Source organism: Argentina anserina, chromosome 5 (assembly GCF_933775445.1).
Source record: "Argentina anserina chromosome 5, drPotAnse1.1, whole genome shotgun sequence".
In the NCBI taxonomy this organism is placed as follows: Eukaryota; Viridiplantae; Streptophyta; class Magnoliopsida; order Rosales; family Rosaceae; genus Argentina; species Argentina anserina.
In genome coordinates this window covers 5,397,805-5,425,704 of record NC_065876.1, presented here as the reverse complement: position 1 = coordinate 5,425,704, position 27,900 = coordinate 5,397,805, and the positions used below count along the sequence as shown (strand labels likewise).

Sequence of the window (27,900 nt, the reverse complement as noted above, 5' to 3'; positions counted from 1 at the left end):
CAGTATATGCCTGGCTTTAACTTTAATTAGGCTCACCTTGCAAGCAAGGAACTTGTTCATAAGGCTTTATGTCTTTTATTCTATCTTGCTCTTACTATATAAGGCATACATTGTGTGGAGCTGTAATACCACTCCAACCTAGTTTCCCACTTCTCTGAGCCATTTGAAATTCTCAGATATGGCTAGCCACCCACTGAAACCAGCTCCTAAGATACAAAATGTGGCTGGGAGAGACAAAAGAGAATACTCAAAATCCGATGATACTGCATTGGTGAGACAAATTCGGGAGACTCATACTCCCGGGCGCTCCCACCTTGTTGATGTGAAGCCAATTCTCCATGTGATTGATGAAATATTTAATCGGTCTTCAGTTGGCACGGATGGCGGCATTCTACTTGTATTCTCTTGTCCTTTTTTTATCTTAGAGTCCTGATGTTTAAGCCTAGTTTAATATGCAGTGAGTAGTAACTGATTATTGTTGTTCTGGTCACAAACTCTTTGCTTTTGATGCAGGGTACACATGTAGATTCACTGGAGGACAGGACAAGTTCTCTAAGTTATGATGTCCTTCTCCAGGGGTTGTCTTATCTGATACAGAAGATATATATCGAGGTTATCTTGATTCTTCTTGACTAAGATCTAAGAGTAAAATGCAGATGCTATTAACCTTTACGCTGTTTTGTTTCAATAGTATTCTTGGCTAAAGTTGGAAGCTTTACAAAAGAAACACACCATAGTTCTGTTGATTTAGGCCACTTTCAAAGCACAAATTTTTTCTCAGAAACATTAGCATATTTACACATGGACATTATCCTGGACTCGGGTTTTGCTTTTTGGTAGCAAAATATAATAGCCAGAACACTGTTTCTGCGTGTAAATAAGTATAAACTGGATTCAACAAACATAACTTATATTCTCTCGTTTTTGATGTTGTACTATTTTACTGATATATCCCAGGGTTAATACAAATTTTAAGTTAGTTATTTCCTTTTGAAAAACATCAAAAGACCATAATTTCATCTTATATTGGTCGATATAAATCTTCTATTCTGTATGAAACATCTATGCAAACTCAGTAAGCAAGTTGTATCTGGTACAAGCAGATAGGTCGCCAATGCTTAAATGGTGCTGATGTGCATGTAAGCACAATGGAGTTACTGAGGTTCCTTTCCAACTATTCATGGGAAGCAAAAGTGGTGCTATCCCTCGCGGCATTCTCTATCTACTATGGAGAATTCTGGCTTGTTGTTCAGCTTTGTACTACAGATCCACTAGCCAAGCCTTTGGCCATCCTGAAGCAATTGTCAGACTTAATAGAGCATGCAGCCTCAGTAAAGCCTCAGCTCGAGGCCATTGACAACCTCATCAAAGCAATCACCAAAGTTACTAAGAGAATTGTAGAGTATGCTGATATGGTCAAGCTGCAGTCTCAGTACGTTTCTGAAGACCAACCACCATTGATGACTGCCATGGCACATATTCCTGCTGCTGCCTACTGGGTCATTCGAGGCATACTGGCTTGTGCCTCACATATTTCTATTCTTACAGGCGGTAGATACGAGTAAGTAGCCATGATTATGAAGCCTTATGCATCCAATTCATGGTTTCAAAGTATGTTCAATCTGATTGAAAGTCTGTTGTGCTGAACTTAATTTACAGGTATGTCGCATCAACCACAGAGGTGTGGGAACTATCAAGTCTTGCTCATAAGTTAAACAATATAGATGGACATCTCACCAGTGAACTAGAAACCTGCCGTCGACATATTGGTGAGCCTTTGCATGCTACACGTCTATATGTCAATTCATTAGGGAGGTGAAGTATAACTTAAATATCTAGCTGGAAGTTTATGATTTCTCTCTTTTGCTTTCAAATTGAACATTAAATGCAACAAATGTACTGAAAAAATTTCATCATACTATATCCAGTGGAGAAGACATATGATGAAGATTACAAGAATCTGATACACCTTTTCCGAAGTCTCCACCTTGACAACATGAAGAACTTACGGGCACTGATTTCCCACAAGGATGATATTCAGCCTCTTGTAATTGGGAGAAGCCAAGTGAAGGTATGGTTCTCAGCTACATGTCATTTGTGGTCTGCAATCCCTTGGCTTCACATTTCCCTTCTCTTTCTCTTTTTTGAGAAGCCTAACATCATATTCCTGATATGATGAACCATAAAATTGATTCATTTATATATCCGTTCCTTGTGACATAAACAGATCAGTCTTGAAGTACTAAGGAGAAAGCATGTGTTACTGCTGATAACTGATCTTAGTCTGAGTTATGAAGAGATCCTAATTCTTGAACTCATCTACAAGGATCAGCAAAATAGGGGAGATTTTGAGTATGAATTTGTTTGGCTCCCCATTGTGGATGCGGCTGTTTGGGATGAAGCAAAAAAAGATAGATTCGAGGACTTGAAGTCAAAGATGCCATGGTATGCTGTGCATGACCCTTTGATTATTGAACCTCCAGTGATCAAGTTCATCAGAGACTATTGGCATTTTGACAAGAAGATGATCATAGTGTCATTGGATCCACAAGGAAGGGTGTACTCTGAAAATGCCGTCCACATGCTGTGGATTTGGGGAAATCTGGCTTTCCCGTTCTCTGATGAGAAAGAGACAGCACTATGGAATGCAGAAAGTTGGAGACTCGAGCTTGTTACTGATAGCATTGATCCAGAAATACTAAATTGGGTATGTACTATTCCGCAACTTATAAGTTAACTACCTTCTTTTGATTAACTGTTTTACAACATCATATTCCAGTTTGTGATGGCGAAACTTACACGATCCATACTTTATAATAGGGTATTTTGTTTTGCTAGAAATTATAACATGTTGTGATGTATAACTATAAGAGTTACCATGTAAGAAATAGAAAAATGCATCTGACGAATGTCTAGATGTATCTATATGTTGAATCAAAATGCTGGAGCAACTATAATTAATTGTATATATGGTGCTGCATGCTTTCTCAGATGGACCAAAAGAAATATATCTGCTTATTTGGAAGTGATGACATAGAATGGATAAGGAGATTCACAGAGAGAGCAAAAGATGTGGCAAAACGTGCAGAAATTCCTTTGGAGTTGGTCTATGCAGGAAGAAGCACCGCCACAAAAGAGAAAATCAGGAAACTCAACAGACTTATTGATGCTGAGAAACTCAGTCACACCTGGTCTGATTACACACGCACCTGGTTCTTTTGGTCTCGACTTGACAGCATGAGGTGCTCAAAGGCTAAGCAGCACAAGACTATAGACAATGATGATATACTGAGAGAGGTCATGAGTTTGCTTAGCTATGACGGAAGTGACCAAGGTTGGGTTATGTTGTGGAGGGGATCAGCTGACACTGTTAGGGGTAATGGACACCTGACTAGTACCACCCTTGACGACTTTGAGACCTGGAGACTGGCAGCTGCTGAGTTAGGCTTTTTGCCTGAACTGAAAAAACAGCTCAAACTGCGGCACCAACCACATCACTGTACTCGTTTGATCATTCCCGGATTCGGTCCAGACATTCCGGACAAAGTGGTGTGTACCGAGTGTGGTCGTGAGATGGAGAAGTTCTTCATGTTTCGCTGCTGCACCGATTGATGTGTAGTTGTCATATGCTGTATCATTGTGACAAATCATCTCAGATCACCAGTTATGCTATTACTTATGCTGGGAGCGAGACTTCAGAGTTTGTGCAGTGAGAGCTAAAATCAACTCGTTATGTTATGTATTAAAAATAAACTTGTTTGTGTCAATTTGTGAACTATATAGCTAGGACTCTTGAGCACAGATAGGGTTGATGAGTCTAGGCTGCTTGGATTGCTATTAGAATGTTTGAATAATAGTGCTTGAAAGATTCTTCAGTATCTAATCTCCTATCTCTGCCTACTTCGCGTTACAAACACATACGCACTATATACTTTCTTTCATTTCTTTTTCCAGGACTCTTTTCAGTTTTCAGAAAAAATTCGAAGAGAAGGAAAATGTCAATATGGAGATTCTGTGTCTGTTCTTCCCTTGATATAGTACTTGAGCTATATCAAGCTCTGTCTCTGCCTAAAGCACTAAATTAAACAAGTTTATTGGTATTAATTACTAATACTGTGATGTATTATGGCAAACACTAGCTAGGTGCCAAAGATTATATAAGTCAAAGAAATTGATAATTTGAAAGGACTCTGTGAGCTCTTAATTAAGCCAATGATATTTGCCAAGGCTACCTTGATTTCAAAGGAATCTGTGAGCTTTTTAAGGCCAATGATATATGCAAGGCTACCTTCATTATTCGGGAAGGAAAGCCTGGCCTATCTATTAAAATGATACTCATCTTCTCACAACTACACGAGGCAATGTTTTGACATAAACAACTAATGATGGTTGAAAAAATAAAAGATTAGAAGTCTCTCATAAATTAAAGGGGATTTTTAAGTTACAGCAGGCAAGGGAAATATAATCTTCAAATCCTTATAAGAAAGCGGCATAATTAGAATCAAGAACATATCAAACGCTAATAATATATGCAAAATGTCCAGTGAACTGTTTAATTGTTTAAATCAAGTAAGACGTGCATGCTAACATCTCCATAATAGTAATCTATGATCACTGCTTTCTGGCAGATCGAGCAGTCTTTGAAGCCTTACTGCTAGAAGACTTGTAACTCAAGATAACTATATATCAGGATTTAGAAGCTCGATCCATGCCAAGCCTTCAGAATTCAGATAGATACAAATCATATTATTATTTGTAATCTAGCAACAAGAGAAGAACAGTAGCATTGACTGGTAGAAATACAAATCGGAAATGGTGACTAGTCAGGAGGATAGGGACTTGGCTTAGTGGAGACCTTGCGGGGAGCTGGTTGGCCCTAGCAAAGAAAATGAGCTGGTGTGACTATTGATTTCTTCTGCTTCAGGTCAATATCAGATTGTTAATCACCTACTCTTAAAATATGATCGGACGGCCGGAAGTGTCCGCAAGATTTGGCCATTGCTCTTGGGTTGACTTGACCGATGGAGATGTGAAGGAAAGACTTGGGGACTACTCAGAAGCTTCCCGGTCAACTAATAAGACCATGAGAAGAAGTGAGTTTCATGTATAATTTTACAGATTTGGCATTCTTTGTTTTGCGCGTGGAAAAATGTTTCCAATACCGTGGACTGACTTAACCCTTCAATCAAGTTGATAGACTACTTGTTTATAGTGACCTTCAAGATTATCTGCATATTCTAGTGATTCTACAACAGATAATTAGTTCTTATTTTTTAAGTGAATATTAGTTCTACATGTAGATTAGCAAACAACAATCCAATCCCTATAATTTTATCAATTGTTCTTTCAGACACATGGAGCAAATCTTATAATTTAGCAATAACAATTACAGGACTTACTCACATGCATCTATAGTTGACAAAAATTTGCACATCCCTGAACATACTTCAAGTGAAAAATTTAGCCATAAAAAAATGCAGTGTTACTTCAACGAGATCATGGCCATCATGCAATGAATGAGCTTATAATTGTTTCACTACCATATTCAAATTTGCAAAATTGGGATCGGGTAAACAACTCGTGACAAGTCTTTTGGGGTTGAACTCATAACATCTCACTTATGGTGTTGTAAACAACTCATAATAAGTCTTTCAAAATTGAACTCAACACGTCTTACTTACAGTAATTTTTCAGATTCTTTACCCGATCATAAAATTCAGAAATATAATCAAAATTTCAAGATTCCACCCATTCGAATGGGGCCACACACTCTTGATTTTTTTTTGCCACAACTTCCTCCTATATAAAACACCACGAGAGATGAACCAGTCCACCCGCTAGTCTGTACAAAGACGAAGCCCGCCATAATGGACCATTCCCCCAGCAAACAGCAGCTCCTCCGCCTCCTTACCTTCTTCTCCCTCCTCCTCCTCATCCACGGCGGTAGGCTCAACCTTGATCCTTCAGACCTTCAAGCCCTCATCACTGTCCAGACCCAACTCGGCTTCCATACCCTAAACAAAGCCAAATCCACCAACCCATGCAACACTCCCGGCGTCTTCTGCGAGAGAAGACTTTCCGGCAGCAACTCCTACGTCCTCAAAATCACTAGACTCGTCTTCAAGTCCCACCAACTCTCTGGCTCTCTGTCTCCGGCAATCGGGAAGCTCCCCGAGCTCAAGGAGCTCTCTCTTTCCGACAACAGCCTGGTTGACCAAGTCCCCTCTCAAATCGTTGACTGCAAGAAGCTCGAAATCCTCGACCTCGGAAACAACCAGTTCTCCGGTGAAGTTCCTTCTCAGCTGTCTTCTCTGATCAGGCTTCGTATACTCGACCTTTCCTCCAACAAGTTCTTCGGCAGCTTGAGCTTCTTGAAGCATTTTCCAAACTTGGAAACTCTCTCCATTGCCGACAATCTCTTCTCCGGGAAGATCCCAGCTTCGGTTCGCTCTTTCCGCAATCTAAGGTCCTTCAACTTCGCCGGAAATGAGCTCCTCGAAGGCTCCGCGCCTAAGTTGAAACGTGTTGAGGTTTCAGCAACTTCCCAAGTTCCAAGACGATTCATTTTTGCTGAAACTTCAAACTCCACCCCCGCGGCAAGGACCAACAATAGTAATTCCATCTCTGCTGGACCCTCGGCTGCTCCAGCTCCAAGTCCATCGGCAACACCAACAAAGAAGAAGAACAAGAAGAAGCTCGGACGATGGCTGCTCGGGTTCTTTGCCGGAGCACTGGCCGGGAGCATATGTGGGTTCATCTTCTCTTTGTTGTTCAAGCTGCTCTTGGCTGTGGTGAAAGGTGGAGGCAAGGAATCTGGTCCGGCTATTTTTAGTTCTCTGATCAAAAGGAAAGAGGACTTGGCTTTTCTGGAGAAAGAAGACGGGCTTGCTTCGTTGGAGCTCATCGGAAGAGGAGGATGTGGAGAGGTTTACAAGGCGGAGTTGCCAGGTAGCAACGGGAAGATAATTGCTATTAAGAAGATTATTCAGCCTCCTAAGGAAGCCAATGAGTTGGCGGAGGAAGACAGCAAGCAAATGCACAAGAAGATGCGTCAAATTCGGTCGGAGATCAACACCGTGGGACAAATTCGACACCGGAATCTGCTTTCTCTATTGGCGCATGTATCCCGGCAAGACTGTCATCTGCTTGTGTACGAGTACATGAAAAATGGGAGCTTACAAGACATGTTAAATGAGGTTTCTGAAGGGAAAAGGGAATTGGATTGGCCAACGAGGCATAGAGCTGCAATAGGAATTGCTTCCGGGCTTGAATACCTCCATATCCACCATGCACCTCATATCATTCACAGGGATCTGAAGCCGGCAAACGTCCTGCTTGATGACGATATGGAAGCTCGAATTGCAGATTTCGGACTTGCAAAAGCAATGCCGGACTACCAGACACATATCACGACTTCAAATGTGGCAGGAACGGTTGGATACATTGCACCGGAGTATCATCAGACACTAAAGTTCACAGACAAGTGTGATATATACAGCTTTGGGGTGTTGCTCGGGGTGTTGGTTATCGGAAAGCTTCCGTCTGATGATTTTTTCCAGACCACCAGTGAGATGAGTCTAGTTAAGTGGATGAAGAATGTGCTGACCTCGGAGGATCCTAAGCAGGCAATCGACTCGACATTGATGGGTAGTGGATTTGAGGAGCAAATGCTCTTGGTTCTAAAGATAGCATGCTTTTGCACAGTGGATAACCCGAAAGAGAGGCCTAATAGTAAGGATGTTAGGTGCATGTTGGATCAAATCAAGCACCAAGTATCAGTATAGAAGTATGAAATGAGTGGGAAATCCTACTGGGATGTATTATGTCGAACTTGTATCATTCACGTATTTGTGTAATGTTGTATGAATAAGAAAATCTTGTATTTGCAATTAACTTAAATTAAAGCAGCCCACAAGTATATCAGCAATTCACCGTGTCCGTTAAGTATTCAAAAATTTGGTTCATGTTACGTGTCTGGCTTGAAAGAAGCACACTACAGATCAAGACATACGAATGAACCAACCTTTAAATTCCAATAAAAAGGAAAGGGTAAGGAGGATTCTTACTTGGGTATATAAACCACCAAATGCAAGTGCATTGACTATCAATTACGCCAAACCATGAGGAAACTATACCAGTCTAGTCACAAATCCTTGCATATATACTTGCCAAGATTTCTAGTACAAAAGGATGTGATTGTTTTAGAGTACATATAACAATAGTGAGGTCCATAGTAGCAAAACGAGGACTATAAAGTGCCATTCCAACAGATTCTTATAGTAGTTGCCTCTAAAGATATATCTCTTCAAGTTCTTGTTTTAACCCAGCGAATTTTGATACCTGAAGCAAAACATAATTGGTAAATGAATAGACATGCCTCTAATAACTCATGCTATAACAATAAATGGAATTCCACTAAGACATCAAGAAATCCAAGCAGGTCGAAAGGAAGGTCCCGCATGAGTTCATTCCATTACTATCTCCAGGAGATAGTTCAATTGCTTTATGTAAAGCAACACATCAACTTCCCACGGATCATAAGGAAAGCAAATTAACTAGTATGATTTATCAGACGGAGTTTTAGGACCTTAAACACATTTACTTAGACATGAAAATAATCAAAGAAACATTTCTTCGCTTCACAATGTTAATCATATGGACATGGTAGCAAAAAAAACTGACAACTATCAAGACTCCAATTTCAATAGCAAGCATGTTAAAAGTTGACCCAAGGATCACTTATGTTTTCAGGTTCCATGACCAAAAGCAAAATTATTCAAAACAACAAGAATATCGGTAGATTTTAAGACCTTACACGAAGGGCAGTAATTAACTCTACTTATCGAACACAAAGACAATAACATGGGATTCACCATGAGAATCAGGTGTAGCAAGGAAATATGAATTCCGCATCAAACACATCAAAGTTGACTCGGAGGTTCGTAGGTCTTATTTCTCAAGGAGAAACAGGTGCCTAAGAGGTTCTGGCTTTCTCAAGTAAAAGTTCATCAAGTACATTGAATAGATCCAAGAAATAAGATTCTCAAGGATTCAAATGAAAGCAAAAACAAGAAGAAAAAAAAACATACATGCACTATATCCTCCAAATTACCTCAAAAATCCAAAAGCAATTGTGGCAGAATCCGCTCCAAGTGAGTCGCCTCAATCTTATCACTGCCCTCTGCCTCAGCAATTGTAGCAGAACGCTGCACAGCCTCTGCAAAACACAAAACCCTCCCTCAAAAACCTTTCACTCTATCTCACTTAAACCAAAAGAAATTCCGTAGCACCTGTGACAAAATTCCGCAGAAGTTCACAACTCAATTTCAAGGCATTCGCATTAGCTGCATCACAAATGTCAGTTACAATGAAGCCACAAAACCAAGTAACATCAACTCAAACAAGCCAAAACTCTTCTGCGACAAAATCAAGCAATCCAATCAAAACAGCAGCAGGCCACATTGTGAGCGTCACCTGACGTAGGCCGATTTTTCTTCAATGTTCCAGCTCCCACCTGCACATATCCAACTCAAAATGTAAACCATCTACACTCTTTAGCAACACAAAAGGCCCAAATATCACACTTCTCCAATGTAAAAACCTAATTTACCAAACAAACTCATACATTCACATTTCAATTCGTTCGAATAACCCTAATTTAGTCGCGGAAAGCTTAACAGCAACAATGTGGAGGAAACAATAGCCTTACCTCGCCGTCCAAAGCTTCGGTGCCTTCCAGCAACTGCCTCTCTGGAATCAGAATCAGACAAAATCGACATGTAAGAGAGACGAACAAGAAGAAGAAGCTAAATGAACAAAAACGGCGTCGTATTTCAAACCGAGAGCTCTTCTGGACCACACGAGCTTGAAAATGGCGTGAATCAAATCCTAACATCAAAAGCACACACCAATCTCAGACACGTAAACATCATAAATCGAGAATCACATCTCTGAAATTAGGGTTTTACCGTCTCGAAAGCCTGGTTCTCTTCCATTTTAGCTTTCTCTCTCTCTCTCTCTCTTTTCCGACTGAAGAAGAAGATGAAGGAAGAAGAAACAGGCGCGCTTTAAGCTCTCAATTCCAGTGTCGTTTGTTTTTATCCAAACGACGCGTCGTTTATTATACAACCACAAAACGGCGTCGCTTCGTCTTTGTTCTTGCAGACTAAAACCCTGCTCAATCTGAACTGGGGGTTCAGTTTTTCAGCTAAAGGCCCCTAGCACTGTGCTTAAGATTCTTCAAATTGGAGAAGCTGGGTGAGACCCAAAATGGCTAGCCTTGTCCGGCGACTCGCCAGAAACCCAAGCTCGATAAGAACCCATCTTTTTCCCAAACCAAAACCCTACCCCATTACCCATCACAATCATCTGGGCCCTCCCAAATCTGACTACACCCTTACCCACCTTCCTCGTTTGGGTTCTGTTAGTGCTGACAAGTTCGACTTGTCGTTGCCGGTTTTCCCGAGCTTTCCGTTCGGGTATTGCTTCGACCCGGTTCTTCAAATCGGGTCGGGTCAATGGGGGCTGTGTCAGGACGATGGGGTCGGGTCGGAGGATGATGCGGGGACGATGATTTGGGCGGACAGTGTGAAGAAGAAGAGGAAGAGGAAGATGAACAAGCATAAGTTGAGGAAGCTGAGGAAGAGTCTTCGTCGCAAGACGTGAGCTTGAAGCTTTTTAGTGTTAGATTCTTGAGCTCTCTCTCTCTCTCTCTCTCTCTCTCTCTCTCTGAAGGTTCTGTACTCTTTAGTTTCATTGTTCGAGTTTTACTACTTTGAGAAGAATGATGCATTTTGATTTTGGGTTATATAAAGCATGAGAGTTGTTGGAGTTTAGAAATGAGGCTCATTACATCTGTGGATTAACCAATCTCGTTCTATTAATTGAAGTTGATACCATTTTATCGGATTGCATTATTGTCCGTAATGTGTGTATACAGAAGTAATGGTTGCATTGTAGTCTATAATGCGATTATACAGAAGTGATGGTTAGTGTACTATGGTTGAAATAGCGCGTTATTATATGAACGATAGGTAGAATGCTGGATTGTAGATTGAGCATATGCCCGCAATTGCCTTTACTTTAATCTGATTTGGTTGGCACAACAAGCTAGCTCTTGTTTCAAGTCTTTATGATTCTTCGATTGTATACTAATGGTAGCGGATGGAGTTCCTTGCAATTCTTTTCTATAATCACTTTTGGCTGAAAATTTCTGTTACTGTTTTCTTTTTGAATCAGTGGTTAAATTTGGCTTTGGTTAATTGGGCATTGACGAACTTATGTCCACATACAGTTCATTGAGACATCAATTTCGTTCTTTTTGCTTACTTCTTCAGATGATCTAATTCCTTTAGAGTACCCTGGAAGAACATATGCTATGTGCTTTGTAATCTTCTGATTCACTGAACTAAAATGTTTTCTTCATGCCTGGTTCTGCGTTGAGATGGTTCATTACAGTAAATTATTAGACACTCATTATGGTAGGTATTGCTAGGCATTCTGCAATGAGACAACTGAGCGTAATTAAGGTGCTATGATCAAGTAGTTGTATATGACTTCTTTGGGTGTAAGTAAAGTTGCTAGGCATTCTGCAATGAGACAACTGAGCGTAATTAAGGTGCTATGATCAAGTAGTTGTTTATGACTTCTTTGGGTGTAAGTAAAGCTGAATCTTACCTAAGTGGTGAATTAGATAAATCTTAGTCTTACACCTGTTGTCACTTCACCTCATTACCTAGGGTAATCGCAGGTGTTTCATTTTTACCCTGTCTGGCAATATGAAAGAAGAACTATCGAGCTGATTGCGTATAGAAATTTTAACTTCTCTTGTTACATCAGATGTTTGTTCAGTGTGTGTCTAGCCTAGCTCTTCTGGACTAGAGATCAGTTTTGGAATCAGAGGTTTTGAATTTCTACCTGATTTTCTATCTAGGACCCGATCCAACTTCAATATGCCGAACCTCACCCAAATCCAAAACTGAGCAATAATCATGTAAACCATGTTACAAAGATGTATTGTCTTCTTCGTCTTCATTTCTTAGCCTGTAGCTTTCTCACAGGTAGGGTTTATGCCCCTACCCTAACCCCTCTCCCAACCAAAACTCACTTATTTCTCCCATGACGGACTCTGAAAACCTGAATCCCAAAATCGACCCCGAAGAGGCGATGACCAACCCCTTCCAATGTCAACGAAAACGACCTCCATAAACCCAACATGGAGCGATGACGAGGAGTTTGAAAAAGAAGCGGCAACAATGCCGACGATGAGGAGGCAGAGATGCATTTGACGATGGCCAACACTCTTTGAACTTCCCAATGCCTGGAATCGAGCTTAATCCAAACCAAAACAAAGATTTGGAGCACTTTAAACTTCTCAATGGCCTTACTATTAGTGGTTAACGGGGCAAGTAATATCCTGGTATAGTTCCGGCAAAGTCTAGTGACATTATAAAAAAATCCAATGGGAATCCGGTGACAAAAAAAATATGGCAATCAGATTCTGGTGATCAAAGTTTGACGATAGTTAGGCAATGCGGGGTTTAGTAACGGCACTAAGAGTGAGTTAGCAGTTCGTTTTGAGGAGTTACTAGACATCACTATGTATGATTGAGGTTCATAATTTTCTATTGCAGGTAACTTAGGGTTAGTGATTCACTTTATCCAAAATGAAGCTTCACTCTGAAATTACAGAGTAAAGTTCTAATTTTGGCACATTTTTCGGTCAAATTTTTTCACCATAAGCGATTCAATATTTAGATATGTTATTCAAGATTATCTCTATAAAGTTTCATCCAATTTAACAATGGTTTGAGCTTTCAAAATTAAGATTTACACGAACGGTTCATGTTAAACAGTTTTAATTCAATATTTTAACGATGTTCGAATTAGATGAAATTTTGTATAGATAATCTTGAATAGCATACCTAAATATTGAATCGCTTATGGTGAAAAAATTTGACCGAAAAGTGTGCCAAAATTGGAATTCACTCTGAAATTTCAAAGTGAAGCTTCACTCTAGATAGGGACTGATATATATATTATAATAGTATAGCCTTCGCTATCCCCTGATAAAACCTTCGGTGAGTGTCTAGTGAGGATTCAAAATTTCCGGTGAGAATCTTAGTTCTCTAAAATTTATTATAATGAGATATTGAGTTTAATAATTTCTTCACTTGAAAGTGAAACAACGGTCGAGACTTGAGAGACTCATCAAAGTTCAAACTTCTTTAGCAACCAACAAGAGTGTTGGTAATTTGGTCATTAGTTTTCACTTTTTACGCAAACTTCTCTTTAAATGTATTTGTATCAATTTCTTGTATACAACACTTTTATCTAATTTGTCTATATTGGTCGTCATTGTATGGCCAATACAAACACCATATGTCACATTTTATCAACCATATGTCACGTGACACCTTTAACCAGTGGCAGATGAGATCCGATAATCGTCTCTAGGCTAATTGATTGATCGTGCACAATTTGTTTTCACTATAATATATATGAATTATCTTGGATTGGAGTGGAGTGAGATGTAGGATTCGACTAGATTGGAATCAGATATACCATTATAATCCAATAGTGCACAATTTGTTTTCTTTTTTTTTATCTGAATAGTACTTTCATTAAGAGGCCACAGGGGCAAAGACAAACTATAAGAAAAATGATGGGAACCAACATAACAAACTTTACATCATAAACAAAAGCAAGAAGCCCCTAAAAAGTTATAAAAAAAAACATAAACAAGAACTAAAGAAATAGTGCACACAACTTATGCGCAAAATATAAGTTACTCATCATCTTAATTTCATGCACTTCATCCCAAAAAGATTTGAATACATCAGTGCATAATACTTTGCTAAGACCTTAAATCACCCAACTCATCTAATTTTTATAATTCATGGATTCTAAATGGTCAACTTCTTTTTTATCTGCTTAATTAACTAAAGAACAAAATAATATAAACCTAAACAGTTAAACTCCAAACATAAAAACTAAATGAATTAGAGAATGTCCAAATCTCCTAACTACATGGTTAGGTTATCAATATTAAAGGTTGATCTTCTATGAAATCAATTTGCATGCAACATTAAAGTCATGCACATCAAGACAGACAAATCCAACGATATGATGGAGGTTAAGGATTTTTTCACTCCTCGGAATCCAATGACGATGACGTGGAGGGTTTTTTGGGGCATTTTGATTAGCGGGTTTGAACATTGATTGATGTGTTCGACGACATGCTGGAAAACAAGAAAGTGGCGTACTGTTCCCCTTATTCTTCCAATCTAACTTTACTTCATCCCATATCTCGTTCAACTCATCAATCATATAAGGATTGATGAATCTCATATTATCCAGAGGATATATCACATATCTCAATCGGTTTTTAGCCACATCGTTAAGCACATATCGCATGCAAGTTGCCATGCTTTATTCAAGTTCAATGAGATTAGGATGTCCTCACTTGTGAAGTTACGGTAATTCTAAGTACTACCATAAATCAATGACGTTCTCGCATCTAGGGAATAGAATAATAGATGTCTTAAGAGATCATCTATAAACGTCTTCTAATAACAAATATAATTGTTAAAAAAAATAAGAAAACTGATATGATTGTTGATTATTCATGGAAAATTTAATTGATCTTATAATAAGAAAACTTATCAGCCCATAATCTGCATCACTCTAAATCTGAGATCATGTATGAAGCAATTGCTCATCTTCCGTCCACTCCGATTGTTTGACAAAGAAAACAGTTGCCTAAGCTGGTCCGCAATAGTGTTAATCAATTGTTGTCTATATGTACATGTCATTATGTCAGCAACCATATCGGAGAATAAAAGATTATTGCACACGCATCTCTTGATCATGTTGTTCTTTAACCGAAATGAAGCAATGTGTAAGATGTCTTTTGCTACATCTTTATACACACGGTGTGGAAGGACAACCTCTACGTCTTCCCATAATGAAAATTTGAGTTTCATTGTAGCTAGTGTAGAAAGGATGCTTAAAGGAGTTTGTGTGCTCCTATAAGCAAACCAAATTACAAAAAAAAAATCATAAGTACTCAATTATCTTTTGATATGTTCTCCAGTAATCTTTTATTCTCAAATATGATTTCTGAGTTGATAGTATGCACCGATGAACAACGGTTGATTGACACCGGTGTGAACAAGCTCAAGCAGCTGTTTCTTTTGTCTAACAATCAGAGTGGATTGAAGATTAGCAACTGCTTCATATATGATCGCATATCTAGAATGAAGTTGATTAAGGAATGATGAGTTGTCTTACTATATGATCAATTAAATTTTTATGAAAAATCAAGATTCATATAAGTTTTCATGTACTTTTCTTTTCATTTGTTATCAGAGAATGTGTAGAGGATCACATAAGACATTCATTGTTCCATTATTTAGATGGAGAATCATATCTCAATTATTTGTGGTTGAAATTTAACTAGTGGAAATATGTTCACCTCAGTGAACTTGAATGTTTTTCATGGAGACGTGCGTACAATAATTTACATATATGGATAACAACTGATTGGGATTTACGATATACTCACTGGACATGTTAATGTTTATCAATCCTCTTACTGTTGATGCATTAAATGAGATTTAAGATGGAGTAAAGACAAATCAGATGAAAAAATATATATCATGTCACCTTATGGTTATCCAAAATGTTGTTGAACATATCAATCAACCTACAAACTCGCTACTTCAAAAGCTGTACTCAAAATCGTCACCGCGTTATCATCAAATTAATAGGAGTAAGACAATCCTTAATCTTGTTCACATCTTAAGATTGGTGTGCCTTAGTGTGGAGAACTTCAACCGTGCATGCGTTTTGAAGAACGATATGTTAAAAGACAGACAACTTAGATAACATGACCGTGTAATTAGGAGATTTTAACATTCCTCTATTATTTATGTTTGGAGCTTAACTGTTCAGGTAATATGTGTTTTACTCAACTAAGCAGATAAAATGTTGTTGACCATTTGGAGTCCTTGAATTATAAAATTTGATGAGTTTGGTGATTAAAGGTCTGAGTACAGTATTATGTCAATGAGAGAGGTTATTCAAATCTTTTTGGATTGAGTGTGTTAAAAATTATGTGCAACTTATATTTTGCGCATAAGTTGTACACTATTCCATTAGTGCTTGTTTCTTTTTATGCTGTAAAGTTTGTTTTACTGGTTTCCAGCTTTTTTCTTGTAGTTTCCCTTTGCCTCTATGGACTTTGCATGAAAGTACTATTCAGATTAAAGAAAAGTTGTGCACTATCATAATCTAATCTCATCCAAGCTATATCTCATTCCAATCTAATCAAATTCTACATCATACTCCATTTCAATCCGAGATAATTCATATATATTATAAAGAAAAAAAATTATGCATAGTTAATTAATTAGCTTGGATGATTCAAGACCCGCCACCGGTTAAAAGTGTTGCGTGACATATGGTTAATAAAATGTGGCATATGGCCGATGTTCGTGTTGGACATACAATGACGACCAATATAAAGAAATTAGATGAGAGTGTTGTAAACAAGAAATGGAGACAAATATATTTAAGGAGAAATTTTGGTAAAAAGTGCAAATGTAATCAACCAAGCTATATCATAATCTAAACTCATCCAAGCTATATCTCATTCCAATCTAATCGAATTCTACATCACACTCCATTTCAATCCAATATAATTCATATATATTATAAAGAAAAACAAATTATGCATACTTAATTAATTAGCTTGGATGATTCAAGACCCGCCACCGGTTAAAAGTGTCGCGTGACATATGGTTAATAAAATGTGGCATATGGCCGATGTTCGTGTTAGACATACAATGACGACCAATATAAACAAATTAGATGAGAGTGTTGTAAACAAGAAATTGAGACAAATATATTTAAGGAGAAATTTTGGTAAAAAGTGCAAATGTAATCAACCAAGTTACCAACACTCTTGTACTACATAATCATGTTGGTTGTTAAAGAAGTTTGAAGAGTCTCTCAAGTCTCAACCACTGTTTCACTTTCACAAACTTTGATCACTTTTAAGTGAACAAATGATTGAACCCCCATTAACTCTTTATAATAAATTTTAGAGAACGAAAACCTTCACCAGGTAAATTTTCAAATTCTTACTAGACCCTCACCAGGGGTTTTGTTAGAGGATAGCGAAGGCTATATATATTTTTACTTACTGACCCTAAGTTACCCGCAGTAGAAAATTAAAAATCCCAATTTTTTTTAGGAGACAATCCCAATTATAAATTAGTGATGTCTAGTAACTCCTTGAAACGAACTACTAACTCTTAGAGTCTTAGTGTCGTTACTTCACTAATCAAATGTGTTCAAGCTTGAGATGTTGGACAGTCTTCTTTACTGATCAAATCCAGCTCTGATTCACAACAGATTCATAATTCAGGTGTAAGACTAAACTCGTGCGTTATATCTGCATGCGTACAAACATATACACATTTTCCATCCTCAAACCACACAAGTCAATTGAAGTCGATCCAATTAGCAATTTCCAGTAGATGTTGACACACAAAAAAAACAAAGTCATAGATCCTATTCAGTACGTACAGTTTTATATTGAAGAAGAACATGCAAATAAGTGATATTGGGAATGTAACGAAATTGTAGTGACTAGTACTAATAAACAAAACTTACAAATTAATCGTTAGAGCATAAATGCACCAGTCAAATATAGATCCTTGGTCTTGGTACAATCTGGTTTACGCATCTGCCTGGAATGGTATCGGAAGCGGCAGGTGCCGAGCAATCGGGTTTTTAACTCTACAGTGAATTTGGAGTCCTTGACAGTAGTAATAATGTCATATTCAAATGTTACGAGAAGAAGAATCCCTGTGTTTCTACGTTGAACGTGTTCATGATCATGAGGGGAAAATCTGTTTAAAACAAGGCAGACCTTTTTTGAGCTCCGAGATGGACAAATTCAAAATCAGTAGAGACGGGTGGTTCGCCGTCAAATTCATAACATGATGTGGAATCATTATATTCATAACACAAGTCTGGCAGCTGAAAAGGATTGGCCTCGATACGTTGGAAAGAACCACAATTGTGTGACATGAAATAGGCGTTAACAAGGAGAGGTGCATTGATAGGATCAAGCTTGGGATGATGGTTGGGGATGAAGATAGGAGGCCTAGAATACTCAAGAAAGGGAAGGGTGTTACCCAAACTGAAAGACGACTCCGTCCATCCATTTTCAGGCTTGGTGGCATCAAAGCAAAACACTCCAGTATGCTGACGCTCCCAACTTATGATTTGGTTGCTCCCCTCCAAATATGAGGCACTGGATTGATACGTGTTCGGATACAGGGAGGCGGTTCCAGAGGGCGCCCTTTGGGGTCTTCATTTTCAGGATCTAAAACCTCAAACCAGCGAAACCGATGATGATCAATCGGAAAGGGTTGGTTGTTGATGCAGTAGAGTTTGCCGTTGAGCTCCCCCAGCTTCGGGCAATATTTCGGACTTGAGAAGCTCTTGAATTTGGTATGATCGAACTAGCGCTAGAAAGATGTAAGCTAGTTTCTGATTGCAATAGGTCGATTACTGAGAAGCAAAACACTTCAAATATAAGATGATTAGGCTCGCCATACATATTTTATAACTGAAGTAGTCGAAGAAACTATACATATTAACAATACTACAATAGATGCAATATTTCAAATGTCCTCATTAGATACTTCCGCTCTTTTCTTGGTAGAGCTATCTTTTCTTATATTATGTGATTTATGTCTATGCGAGTTTGAGTTAAAAGTAATTGGTTGAATTGCATGATCAAGAATGAATGAAATTTGAAATAGAACATACCATTTTAGAGCTTTACAATGTTACAATACATTAATATATTAGACGGTACGGTGCATATGGTAGATGTTTGTGTGCATATGGTAGACGGTACGGTGCATACGGTACGGTACTAGTGAGAGTGATTTATTTGTAAAGTTGAGTTTCCATCTGCTACCTCACGTATCAGTTCTTTACTAAACTATCTATCTATACAGTCATATCTGTTCTTCTCCCCAGTCTTGTAATAAATTTCTGAAGTATTGTAAGCTCATAGCTTGTTTTAGAACTCGTTGATTCCTATTGAATTAGCCTTCTGAAAATTGCGTGTTTGCAATAGTTGTGTCAATCACAGCCACCCCTTATATGTTGTTCCAGATTTTGTTGTACATATGGACAGGAAAGCAGATTCGCAAAAAGAGGATTGCTAGGGATTAGGAATGTACCTCTTGGTCTTCTATCTATAACTCCAATCCAGGCCAAAAAGATTGACAAACAACTTGGCCCGAATCAATTGACATATAAACTGGCAAGAAAAGAATACATAGTATTCACTAAGCTGCTTCCAAATACTTCCTAACAAAGAAGAGCCTCCAAAGCCCCGGACCAGACAACTTCAAACTATTCCTCCAGGCAAGTCCAGGAAAAAAATTGATACTTGATCACTTTTGAAACCGATAGATTATTAGTGTTAGTTAAGCCTGCAACTAGCTAGCTCCATTTCTGACCAATTAGTAATCAGTGGGTCATCTATTTAATCTGTAGGTGGTTTTATCTTTGCTGAGATTCCATAACTGTTTCTGCTAAGCTAGCCAATGTGAGAACGGGGAAAATGAAAAATGGTGAAAAGTAGAACATCTAGAAGACTAACCCGAAAGAGAAACACAGGTACAAACTAGCAGTGGTTGTAATCATGTGAACAGGATGAAGGTTTGACATTTATCAAAGGAGTCATGCCCAACACTACTGATTAAAGTGAGAGGTAATTATGCCTTGACATAAGTAGCGAGATCTGATATCATTAGGTTTTAGCTTGTAGCATATGGGGGAAGACCGGAAAACTAAACTCACCAGTATCGATTCCATGCCACATGACTATATGATTAAGCTCTTGTTATGCTGTGATGATTGATTAGTGAAAGATCCCAGATTTTCATTCTTTTTTTACTGATTTACTGTAAAATGTAGTTGTCTTTATTCTTTGCCACATTGCTCTAGGAGTCTACTGCACAAGTAGAGACTTCAGTTACGTTACAGATTAAAAGTATCTATCACTAAATTATGTTTTTGTGACCGAATTCAAAGATTAATAATTTTGCATAACACGATGATGGTGTTCCGGACTTCCGGGTGTTCATATGGATAAGTTCATCTGTGTGTTATCCCACTAAGCGTATTCGGCCTAATAAGTTGTCAAGGTTTGGTTCAATTGCTCAATAACTGGACCTGTTGGGGTGCCGCTTTCATGTCATAATCTATTTTTGCAGGATGGGAAGCTCCATCAAAAACTTACATCAAATTCAATGCCTGAAATAAGACCACCATATATAGCCCCACTGGAACATGGTACGCTTTTGCCTCTATTAGTTTGAAGTGTTCAGAACTGGATCGACAGCACTAATAATTGAGTGTTGGTGTTTCAAACGTATATCAAGCTTGGTGAGTGGTGTCCATCTTGGTCCACTCCATCCAATCTTGTAGGATTTCCTTGCTTTGTTCTTCTTTTTTTGATGATGAATGAGATTCACCTTTTCTTCCCATTAGCTCATTCAACCATTTTCCAATCAACAACCATTTCACTTTTCTCTTCCTCATCAAGATGATATTCAAGTCTTATTCTTGCACATAATATGCCGGCTGTGCACACATCGTATGAAAGAGTGCATGCAAAAAACTTGACTAGATTATAAATACCAGAATTTTTGACCTGATTTGAAGTAAAACGATGTTCTACTTATCATTCGCCTGTAAATGCGGATATTTTATATTTGATTAATCGCGATCAAGCATGATTAATAAAACATTGTAGTCTTAACGAAACTCTAACATCATCGAAAGAAATAATACGGAGAAGAATCAACGAACAATCGACGGACAAGGGAATGTATGGGAAAAGAATTCCATAGATTAAGCAAGTAATTGGGCTAAATCCAATCAAGGATGTAAGAACAAAATCTTGCTTGATGTTGAAATAACAAAGTGCAGCATGTGCAGATAAGCCAAGCCATTGGTTCAAACCATATATGATATACCAAATGGCAGCACAAATCGCCACCACGTAATGTGCTTAAGTTGCCAAGTAGTTTTCAATCACCCGCCACTCTCAATCCCAAGTATAGTACCAAGCCAACATGGCTACCCGGCCAACTGCTCAACAAGGACGGGTGCCCTAATATTGTGCCCAAACCAAAAAGCGACCAAAAACCCCACCATTCGCCGGAACCGACGTCCCTGGTAAGTTCTCAAATCCTTACCTGGCTGTATTGATCTGTGGAATCGAATAACCGTATCGTCAAGGGGGAATAAAAATCGTCGGTCTAGAGGTGAGTTTTAGTGTGGCCACTGGCCAAGTCAGCGTGGATGCCAATTGGTCATTGCTCTAGTCATGTGGTGTGACGCTGCCAAGTGGCATCAGGTGAGGTAGCCATTGTGCCATGTCAGCAGGGTGATTGGTGTTGGTTATTGTATTTTATTCGACAAGCTGCTGTTGGTTATTGTTGGTTGAGAGAGTTTCTATAATTGAAGGAAGGAAATGTAGGGTATAGGTTGGGCCTAGTGGGACCTTGTTGAGTTTGATTTTATGGCATATGCCATGTGCGTTTGTCACGAGGGATTTTCTGCTCAAATCAATTTGGGGGAATAACGGATTTCATATGGTTCTCAAGAATTTCTAGCATTGCTTGTCCTTGAAGTGCGCAAATTACATCACATAATTATGTCACGGAATATTAAGTGCATTATCCTCTCAAAAGTAAAAAAAAATAACATGTGTGATACATCGCCTATTAATTAGAGAAAAAAAATTATTCCCACATATTTGATCCGATAAACTTACTGAAATATTAAGTATATGGTAAAAATTTTAATAGGCATGACATGATAATGTAGTTAGACTAGTTACTGTTTTATGAATTTCAATATTTCAGTGTTCTATTAGGTAAGGGCGACTTTGTCCATCGTATTACTAAAGACGTATACAACTTTCACTACATTTGCATACACCTCATTTATGCAAAATGAATTAGTGTTCTATCAGGTGAGGGGGACTTTGTCGATCATATACTAATACTTATACGAATTTTACAACATCTACATCCAGCTAACTTATGCCAAATGAATCTCAAAACTATTCAAAAAGTGACATCCCATCTGTTTGTGTAGAATGATGCATCATCGCCTTAAATTTGTGAAACTGTGTCACGCATGGCTAGAGTACTAATTAGTCCTTGTCGTACTTAATTATTTAGTATTAACAATGCCAATCTTCTTTCTATGTTAATAATCCGTGCTCTCAACTCACATGCAGTTGCCGATGCTAATTTTAGGGGACATAAAATCTCATAATCTCCAAGGAAATATAACAAACACTCAATTGATTGATAGTTGAACAAATAGTAAGCTTGGTTTAGTCTACTTTCTACTATTTTCCTTCAAAAAAATAAGAATAAACACTCAAACAGGAATTCCATGCGTGTGCTCTATGATTTTTCACACTACATTCGGTGTCATAGTACATGTCACTCTCCTTAGCCAAAGATGTGAAATGTGACTAGGCATTAATAATTCAAATTTAAAAAGAAGTTAGAAGTGCAAATTATAGGTCTGCCTTAAATAGTTCTTCATCATCTTAAAGAGCCAAACCTACTCTACCGGCTTACCTAAATGTTAATGGAAAATAAATGAGCATGCAGCTGTGCAAGATTGAATAAAATGTAACAAACACCTATTTTATAATTCAGCAGGGGTTTTAAACAAAAACTCCTTCGAAGAGAACAATGTTTTTGGTGGAGGGTGGTTAATATATGGCCTCTAAACTTCTCCATAAAAAGAACTTGAATGAGTTTAATCCTATACTTAGTGGCGAGAGCCATAAATTTATTCAAACCAACTTAAAGAACTCGATCATACCATCCATCCGAAATGACAGGGAGTTCAAGACTTCAGTATATGACAGTTCAAACAATCAAAAATCAAATGGGGAAAAACAAAAATTGTCAATCGAAAACAATTCACAGTTCACAGTTCTATCATGTTGGGTGTAGTGGTAATTCAGGTTGCATCTGCATGTTGGGCGAATGCTGATGTGATACTTCTGGTAATAGGAAGTCACTAATTCGATCATCTGCATGTGAAAAATACCTCATAAAAAGGGCATATGCCGTATCGGCTCTCCGGACCCGAAGTGATAGACTCACTATTCTACCATTTTTTTTGTACAGAAATAAGACAATTCACAAACATGGTGTCAATTACAAGTATATTTAATTTTGAATTCGATTTCTCGTTATTCCTTTTAGCTGATATTCATACTTATTTGATTTGCGTACAAACTTACGTGAATCATTAGTTTACTATATTTGTATCCACTATCCAGACATCTAATCAGTAATTCAAACAAATTTTGGGATAGGTACGTAAAAAACATCACTTCTCAAATGAGTTGCAGTACTTGCATGTTACATGAATTGTCGGTTTCCACTATTTATTTGCAAACTTCTAATTAATTCTTAGAACAAACAATGTATGCTTACAACTCTCATGATGCAAAACAAAACTTGGAGAGATCAAAATCACATCACTTCTCGTCTTCTCTATTGCATATCGTATTTTGCATAACGACTTGAATTGTCTATTTTATATATTTGTTTGCAAATGATCAACTCGTAGACAAATAAGATATATCTACAACTACCATGATGCAAACAAAATCGAAAAATAGCAACAATGCATCAAAAAATTGCAGTACTTCATGCGGATATTAGGCTTACAGTTCCTATGTATGGCTAGCAATGATTATCGAGTAGAAACAAAAGAGCAAAGGTAAAGGTTATGTTAGACAACCCATCTATTTTGATAACAAGTTAAAAAAACGCGCTTCACGTGTTTGAAGGACAAAAGAGTTCGTGTCTCTTGTCCGGCGGCGAGGCATTCGCTGTCGTCGGACAAGGCTTGTCGATCCCTTGTGGGTTGTTGCTTGTGTGCAGGTCTAATCCATTATGGTCAGATTGGGGTAGTTGTGGTTGTCAAGAACAAGGAGATCGGGTCGCTGATTGGATTTTGGCTCTTGGCTTGTTGGTCTTGTCGTCGGAATGGAGTGGTCTTGTGGGCGCGGTGGTGGTCGGAGGGTTGTAGATCTGAAGGCAAGCCTTAGGTTGGATCTAGATCTAATCTGGGGTTGTGATTTTGGATGAGTCTAATTGCTTCTGGGTCTGTTAGGGGCAGCACTCATCATTGGAGTGGCAACAATGGTGCGTTGACGATGGTTGTTGTTCGGTGTCTGTGGGTGGACAGAGTCGTGGGTTTCCAGTCGGCGGAGATCTCAGTCGAGTTGAGTCAGACTCTTTTGGCAGCCAATGGTATCCTTGGTTTCTGGAATAATGTTTGGGTTTGGGCCCTCCTTTTGGGCTTAACACTAAGTTTAGGTTTTATTTCAGTGTAGTTTTTTTTCCCGTATTTAGTAAGTTCCTACGATAGTTATGTAGGACGAGTCGAACTTCATGTCCATGTGTGCACTCTTTGTGCCTTGTATATTCTAGGTTGGCGAAGAGTTTTTTTACTTCATCAAATTGTCATTGTCGCCTAGTGGTAGGGTGAGACTAAGAGTTGTTTGATTAATTTTCACGCGTCAATGTAGGATGAGAGCTGTTTTATTTGACATTAGGATATGTAAGTGATGTTTCATCGTTTTTAACGGTTCATATGTATTGTGCTCTCATTTATGTCACCGATGTTTTATAGGAAATAGAGTCGTTATTAGAATAGTGTTCTTTGCTAGTTAATGGTTTATTCAGTACTTGTTTGTAAGGACTGCTGATATTATTTAAGATCTTTATAATCAGAGATTTAGACTTCACATTCCCCCTCTACTTGTATTGGACAGTTTCATTAATGCAAGCCGGAGGTAGTCATTAAACCCTTTATTTCAAAAAAAAAAAAGGTAAAGGTTATGTTGCTGTTTAGTGTTGGGTTTTCTACTACCATCATTCATGGCATGCTTAACGGCCAAAACTACCCAATCACAACCCGAATTGGTACGTGATTTTAGGGTTTTTACAGTGGTGGTCCTACAATGTCTAGTTTAATCATGCTAATTAGCCCTTCCTCTGTTTTTAATTCTCTTTATAAACACCCCCTTCCTCCCCTCACTCAGTCACACCTACCTTCTTCTCCACTCGACAAACCAAAATGGCAATGCCTTCAGCTTCATCCCCCTCACTCTCTCTCCTCGTCTTCCTCTTTTGTCTCCTCACCCTAACCCTCATTGCTGTTTCCTCTGCTCCAGTTCAAGATCCTGAGCTAGTTGTACAACAAGTACAAAGGTAACAACAGCCTATATATGCCAATGGCTCCACTTCTAATTATTTTGTGTAGTAGTACCACCACACATTGGACACACCGGTTTGTTCGGTTTCCGTTCTCAGCTAACTGTATTAATAATGTGGTGACTTTTCTTGTTGCAGGAGCATCTATAATGCCTCGGCTACCCGGAGAAAGTTGGGCTACCTGTCGTGTGGTACCGGTAACCCGATCGACGACTGCTGGCGGTGCGACCCGAACTGGGAGAAAAATCGCCAGAGGCTGGCCGACTGCGCAATTGGGTTCGGTAAAGGCGCCATTGGCGGCAGGGACGGGAGGATTTACGTGGTGACCGACTCTGGTGACGACGACCCGGTAACCCCTAAGCCAGGGACTCTACGACATGCCGTCATCCAAGAAGAGCCCCTATGGATCATCTTCGAGCGAGACATGTCGATCAAGCTCAAGGAGGAGCTGATCATGAACTCGTTCAAGACCATCGACGGCAGAGGAGCCAGCGTCCACATCTCCGGCGGTCCATGCATTACGATCCAGTTCGTGACCAACATTATCATTCATGGACTTAACATTCACGATTGCAAGCAGGGAGGCAATGCTATGGTGCGTGACTCCCCGAATCACTTCGGGTGGAGAACAGTATCGGACGGTGACGGAGTGTCCATCTTCGGTGGGAGTCATGTTTGGGTGGACCATTGCTCGCTTTCGAACTGCGCCGACGGCCTGATCGACGCGATTCATGGGTCCACGGCGATAACGATTTCAAACAACTACATGACGCATCACGATAAGGTCATGTTGCTTGGACATAGCGATTCCTATACCCAGGACAAGAACATGCAGGTCACTATTGCCTTCAATCACTTCGGAGAAGGTCTCGTTCAAAGGATGCCAAGGTATTTGAGATTCTTTAATTCGTGAACCGTTAGATTAGTTAAGTGTGTCTTACACATTTTAGCTAGTGGAATCATTCACATTTTGGAATTTCTAAAGTTGGTTGTAGTTGCTAGTTAGTATATGATACAATCGAATATAAACATATTCGCATGTACATTTCTAATACGAGTATAATCTATTAATCATTTAGTTAATTGGGTGGGTTTTCGAAGAATAAACTAGGTTTATTTGCTTAGTTAATAGTGATTTGATAGGTGGGGCATCGTTTTCATGCTTTGTTTTCTCACTTTTTCAGATGTAGGCATGGATATTTCCATGTAGTGAATAATGACTACACCCATTGGGAGATGTATGCCATTGGAGGCAGTGCAAACCCTACCATCAACAGCCAAGGGAATAGGTTTTCTGCGCCAGATATAAGGTTCAGCAAGGAGGTAAAAATCCATCTACCATCAAAATCTATCTTAAAAATTTCGTGTAACTTTCCGCTACTATAGTTTCGTTTGTAATGGACTATAAATTCTAACAATGTAGCATGTCCGACTGTCTTGTATAGGTAACGAAACATGAGGATGCACCCGAAAGTGAGTGGAAGAATTGGAACTGGAGGTCCGAGGGTGATATGTTGATCAACGGTGCTTTTTTCACGGCCTCAGGTGCCGGAGCTTCTTCAAGCTACGCAAAAGCTTCAAGCCTGGGAGCAAGGCCATCTTCGCTTGTGGGTTCCATCACCACAACTTCTGGTGCACTCAATTGCCGAAAGGATTCCCGTTGCTAGAGATTGTGACCAGTTGGAGGGACAATGCCCACTTAGATATATAATTAGGAGAAAGAAGAAGTTAGGTAGAGTGAAGAAACAAGGCAAGAAAAAACCTAAAAACACCATGGGTCAATGACTCAAATCTCCATTAGGATTTTCTCTGCCTTTTTTTCTTCCCTACAATATTTTCTCTATTTTTTACCCACTATTTTCTACTTTCTTTGTTTTGAGTACGACCTCGGCATGTTGTTCTGAAGGCATATATTAGGGGTTCTGTTAGAGAATCTCGATGACCTTAGAATACAATTGCTGTAAGTGTTGAATATACTAAATTATGAAATTATCATTCCACTTTGTAATATTATTGAGCAAGCTCTTTGCCTCTCTCTCTCACTCTCTCTCTCTCTCTCTCTCTACCCATTTTTATATGGTTCCATCCATCTCCTTCTCTGCGTTTATTCTTGTCTATAAGAAGCAGTTTAAACCCAAAAGACAAAAGAGTAGCAGAAACAGAATCCAATACTCAAATCTTCTGAAAAGACAAACAAGTCTCCCACCATTTTTGACCAGTATCGCAGATGATATGATAAACTGGTAAAACTTTTGCGGCACTCCCACCAAAGCCAAGACCCAGAAGAAGTTGTAAAATGGCAAAAGTTAAAACAGAGTACCAAGAAAGTGAAAACCCAGCAGATTATAAAATGGCATGGGGAGGGAGACTAGTCGTATGACCAGAGTTTGAATCTGAACGTGGGGGAGGGGACTTGATTAGGCTTATAAGGAAGACGGCACATGCAAAGACCTCAGAGTAGTACCGGACCTAATCAGCTTCTTTTGATGGAGATTTATTAGGGTAGCAATGTTACGTAGTTCCATTCCAACTAATT

General features: G+C 38.8%; 5 protein-coding genes across 5 annotated transcripts; 4 read left to right on the top strand and 1 right to left on the bottom strand.

The window, feature by feature from the left end:
• The first annotated feature begins 149 nt into the window (after nucleotides 1-149).
• LOC126795017 (protein SIEVE ELEMENT OCCLUSION B-like) lies at nucleotides 150-3,883 on the top strand. Its single transcript, XM_050521828.1, has 7 exons — nucleotides 150-397; nucleotides 514-612; nucleotides 1,104-1,561; nucleotides 1,660-1,769; nucleotides 1,929-2,071; nucleotides 2,228-2,707; nucleotides 2,992-3,883. The coding sequence occupies exons 1-7, from the start codon at nucleotides 179-181 to the stop codon at nucleotides 3,610-3,612; spliced, it is 2,130 nt and encodes a 709-aa protein (XP_050377785.1). The 5' UTR covers nucleotides 150-178; the 3' UTR covers nucleotides 3,613-3,883.
• A 1,957-nt stretch (nucleotides 3,884-5,840) lies between these two features.
• LOC126795023 (leucine-rich repeat receptor-like serine/threonine/tyrosine-protein kinase SOBIR1) lies at nucleotides 5,841-7,893 on the top strand. The gene has a single exon (XM_050521833.1). It carries the CDS (start codon nucleotides 5,868-5,870, stop codon nucleotides 7,782-7,784), a length of 1,917 nt encoding a protein of 638 aa, XP_050377790.1. The 5' UTR covers nucleotides 5,841-5,867; the 3' UTR covers nucleotides 7,785-7,893.
• A 308-nt stretch (nucleotides 7,894-8,201) lies between these two features.
• LOC126795090 (protein MHF2 homolog) lies at nucleotides 8,202-9,995 on the bottom strand. The gene is given in 7 exon segments (XM_050521915.1): nucleotides 8,202-8,340; nucleotides 9,113-9,217; nucleotides 9,291-9,344; nucleotides 9,475-9,514; nucleotides 9,710-9,761; nucleotides 9,764-9,888; nucleotides 9,969-9,995. Coding segments are annotated over 6 exon segments (402 nt in total). The 3' UTR covers nucleotides 8,202-8,340; nucleotide 9,113.
• Nucleotides 9,996-10,269: 274 nt separating this feature from the next.
• LOC126795362 (uncharacterized) lies at nucleotides 10,270-10,665 on the top strand. The gene has a single exon (XM_050522212.1). It carries the CDS (start codon nucleotides 10,270-10,272, stop codon nucleotides 10,663-10,665), a length of 396 nt encoding a protein of 131 aa, XP_050378169.1.
• Nucleotides 10,666-25,214: 14,549 nt separating this feature from the next.
• LOC126795046 (probable pectate lyase 18) lies at nucleotides 25,215-27,401 on the top strand. Its single transcript, XM_050521862.1, has 4 exons — nucleotides 25,215-25,361; nucleotides 25,503-26,252; nucleotides 26,549-26,687; nucleotides 26,810-27,401. Exons 1-4 carry the CDS (start codon nucleotides 25,228-25,230, stop codon nucleotides 27,029-27,031), a joined length of 1,245 nt encoding a protein of 414 aa, XP_050377819.1. The 5' UTR covers nucleotides 25,215-25,227; the 3' UTR covers nucleotides 27,032-27,401.
• Nucleotides 27,402-27,900: the final 499 nt, after the last annotated feature.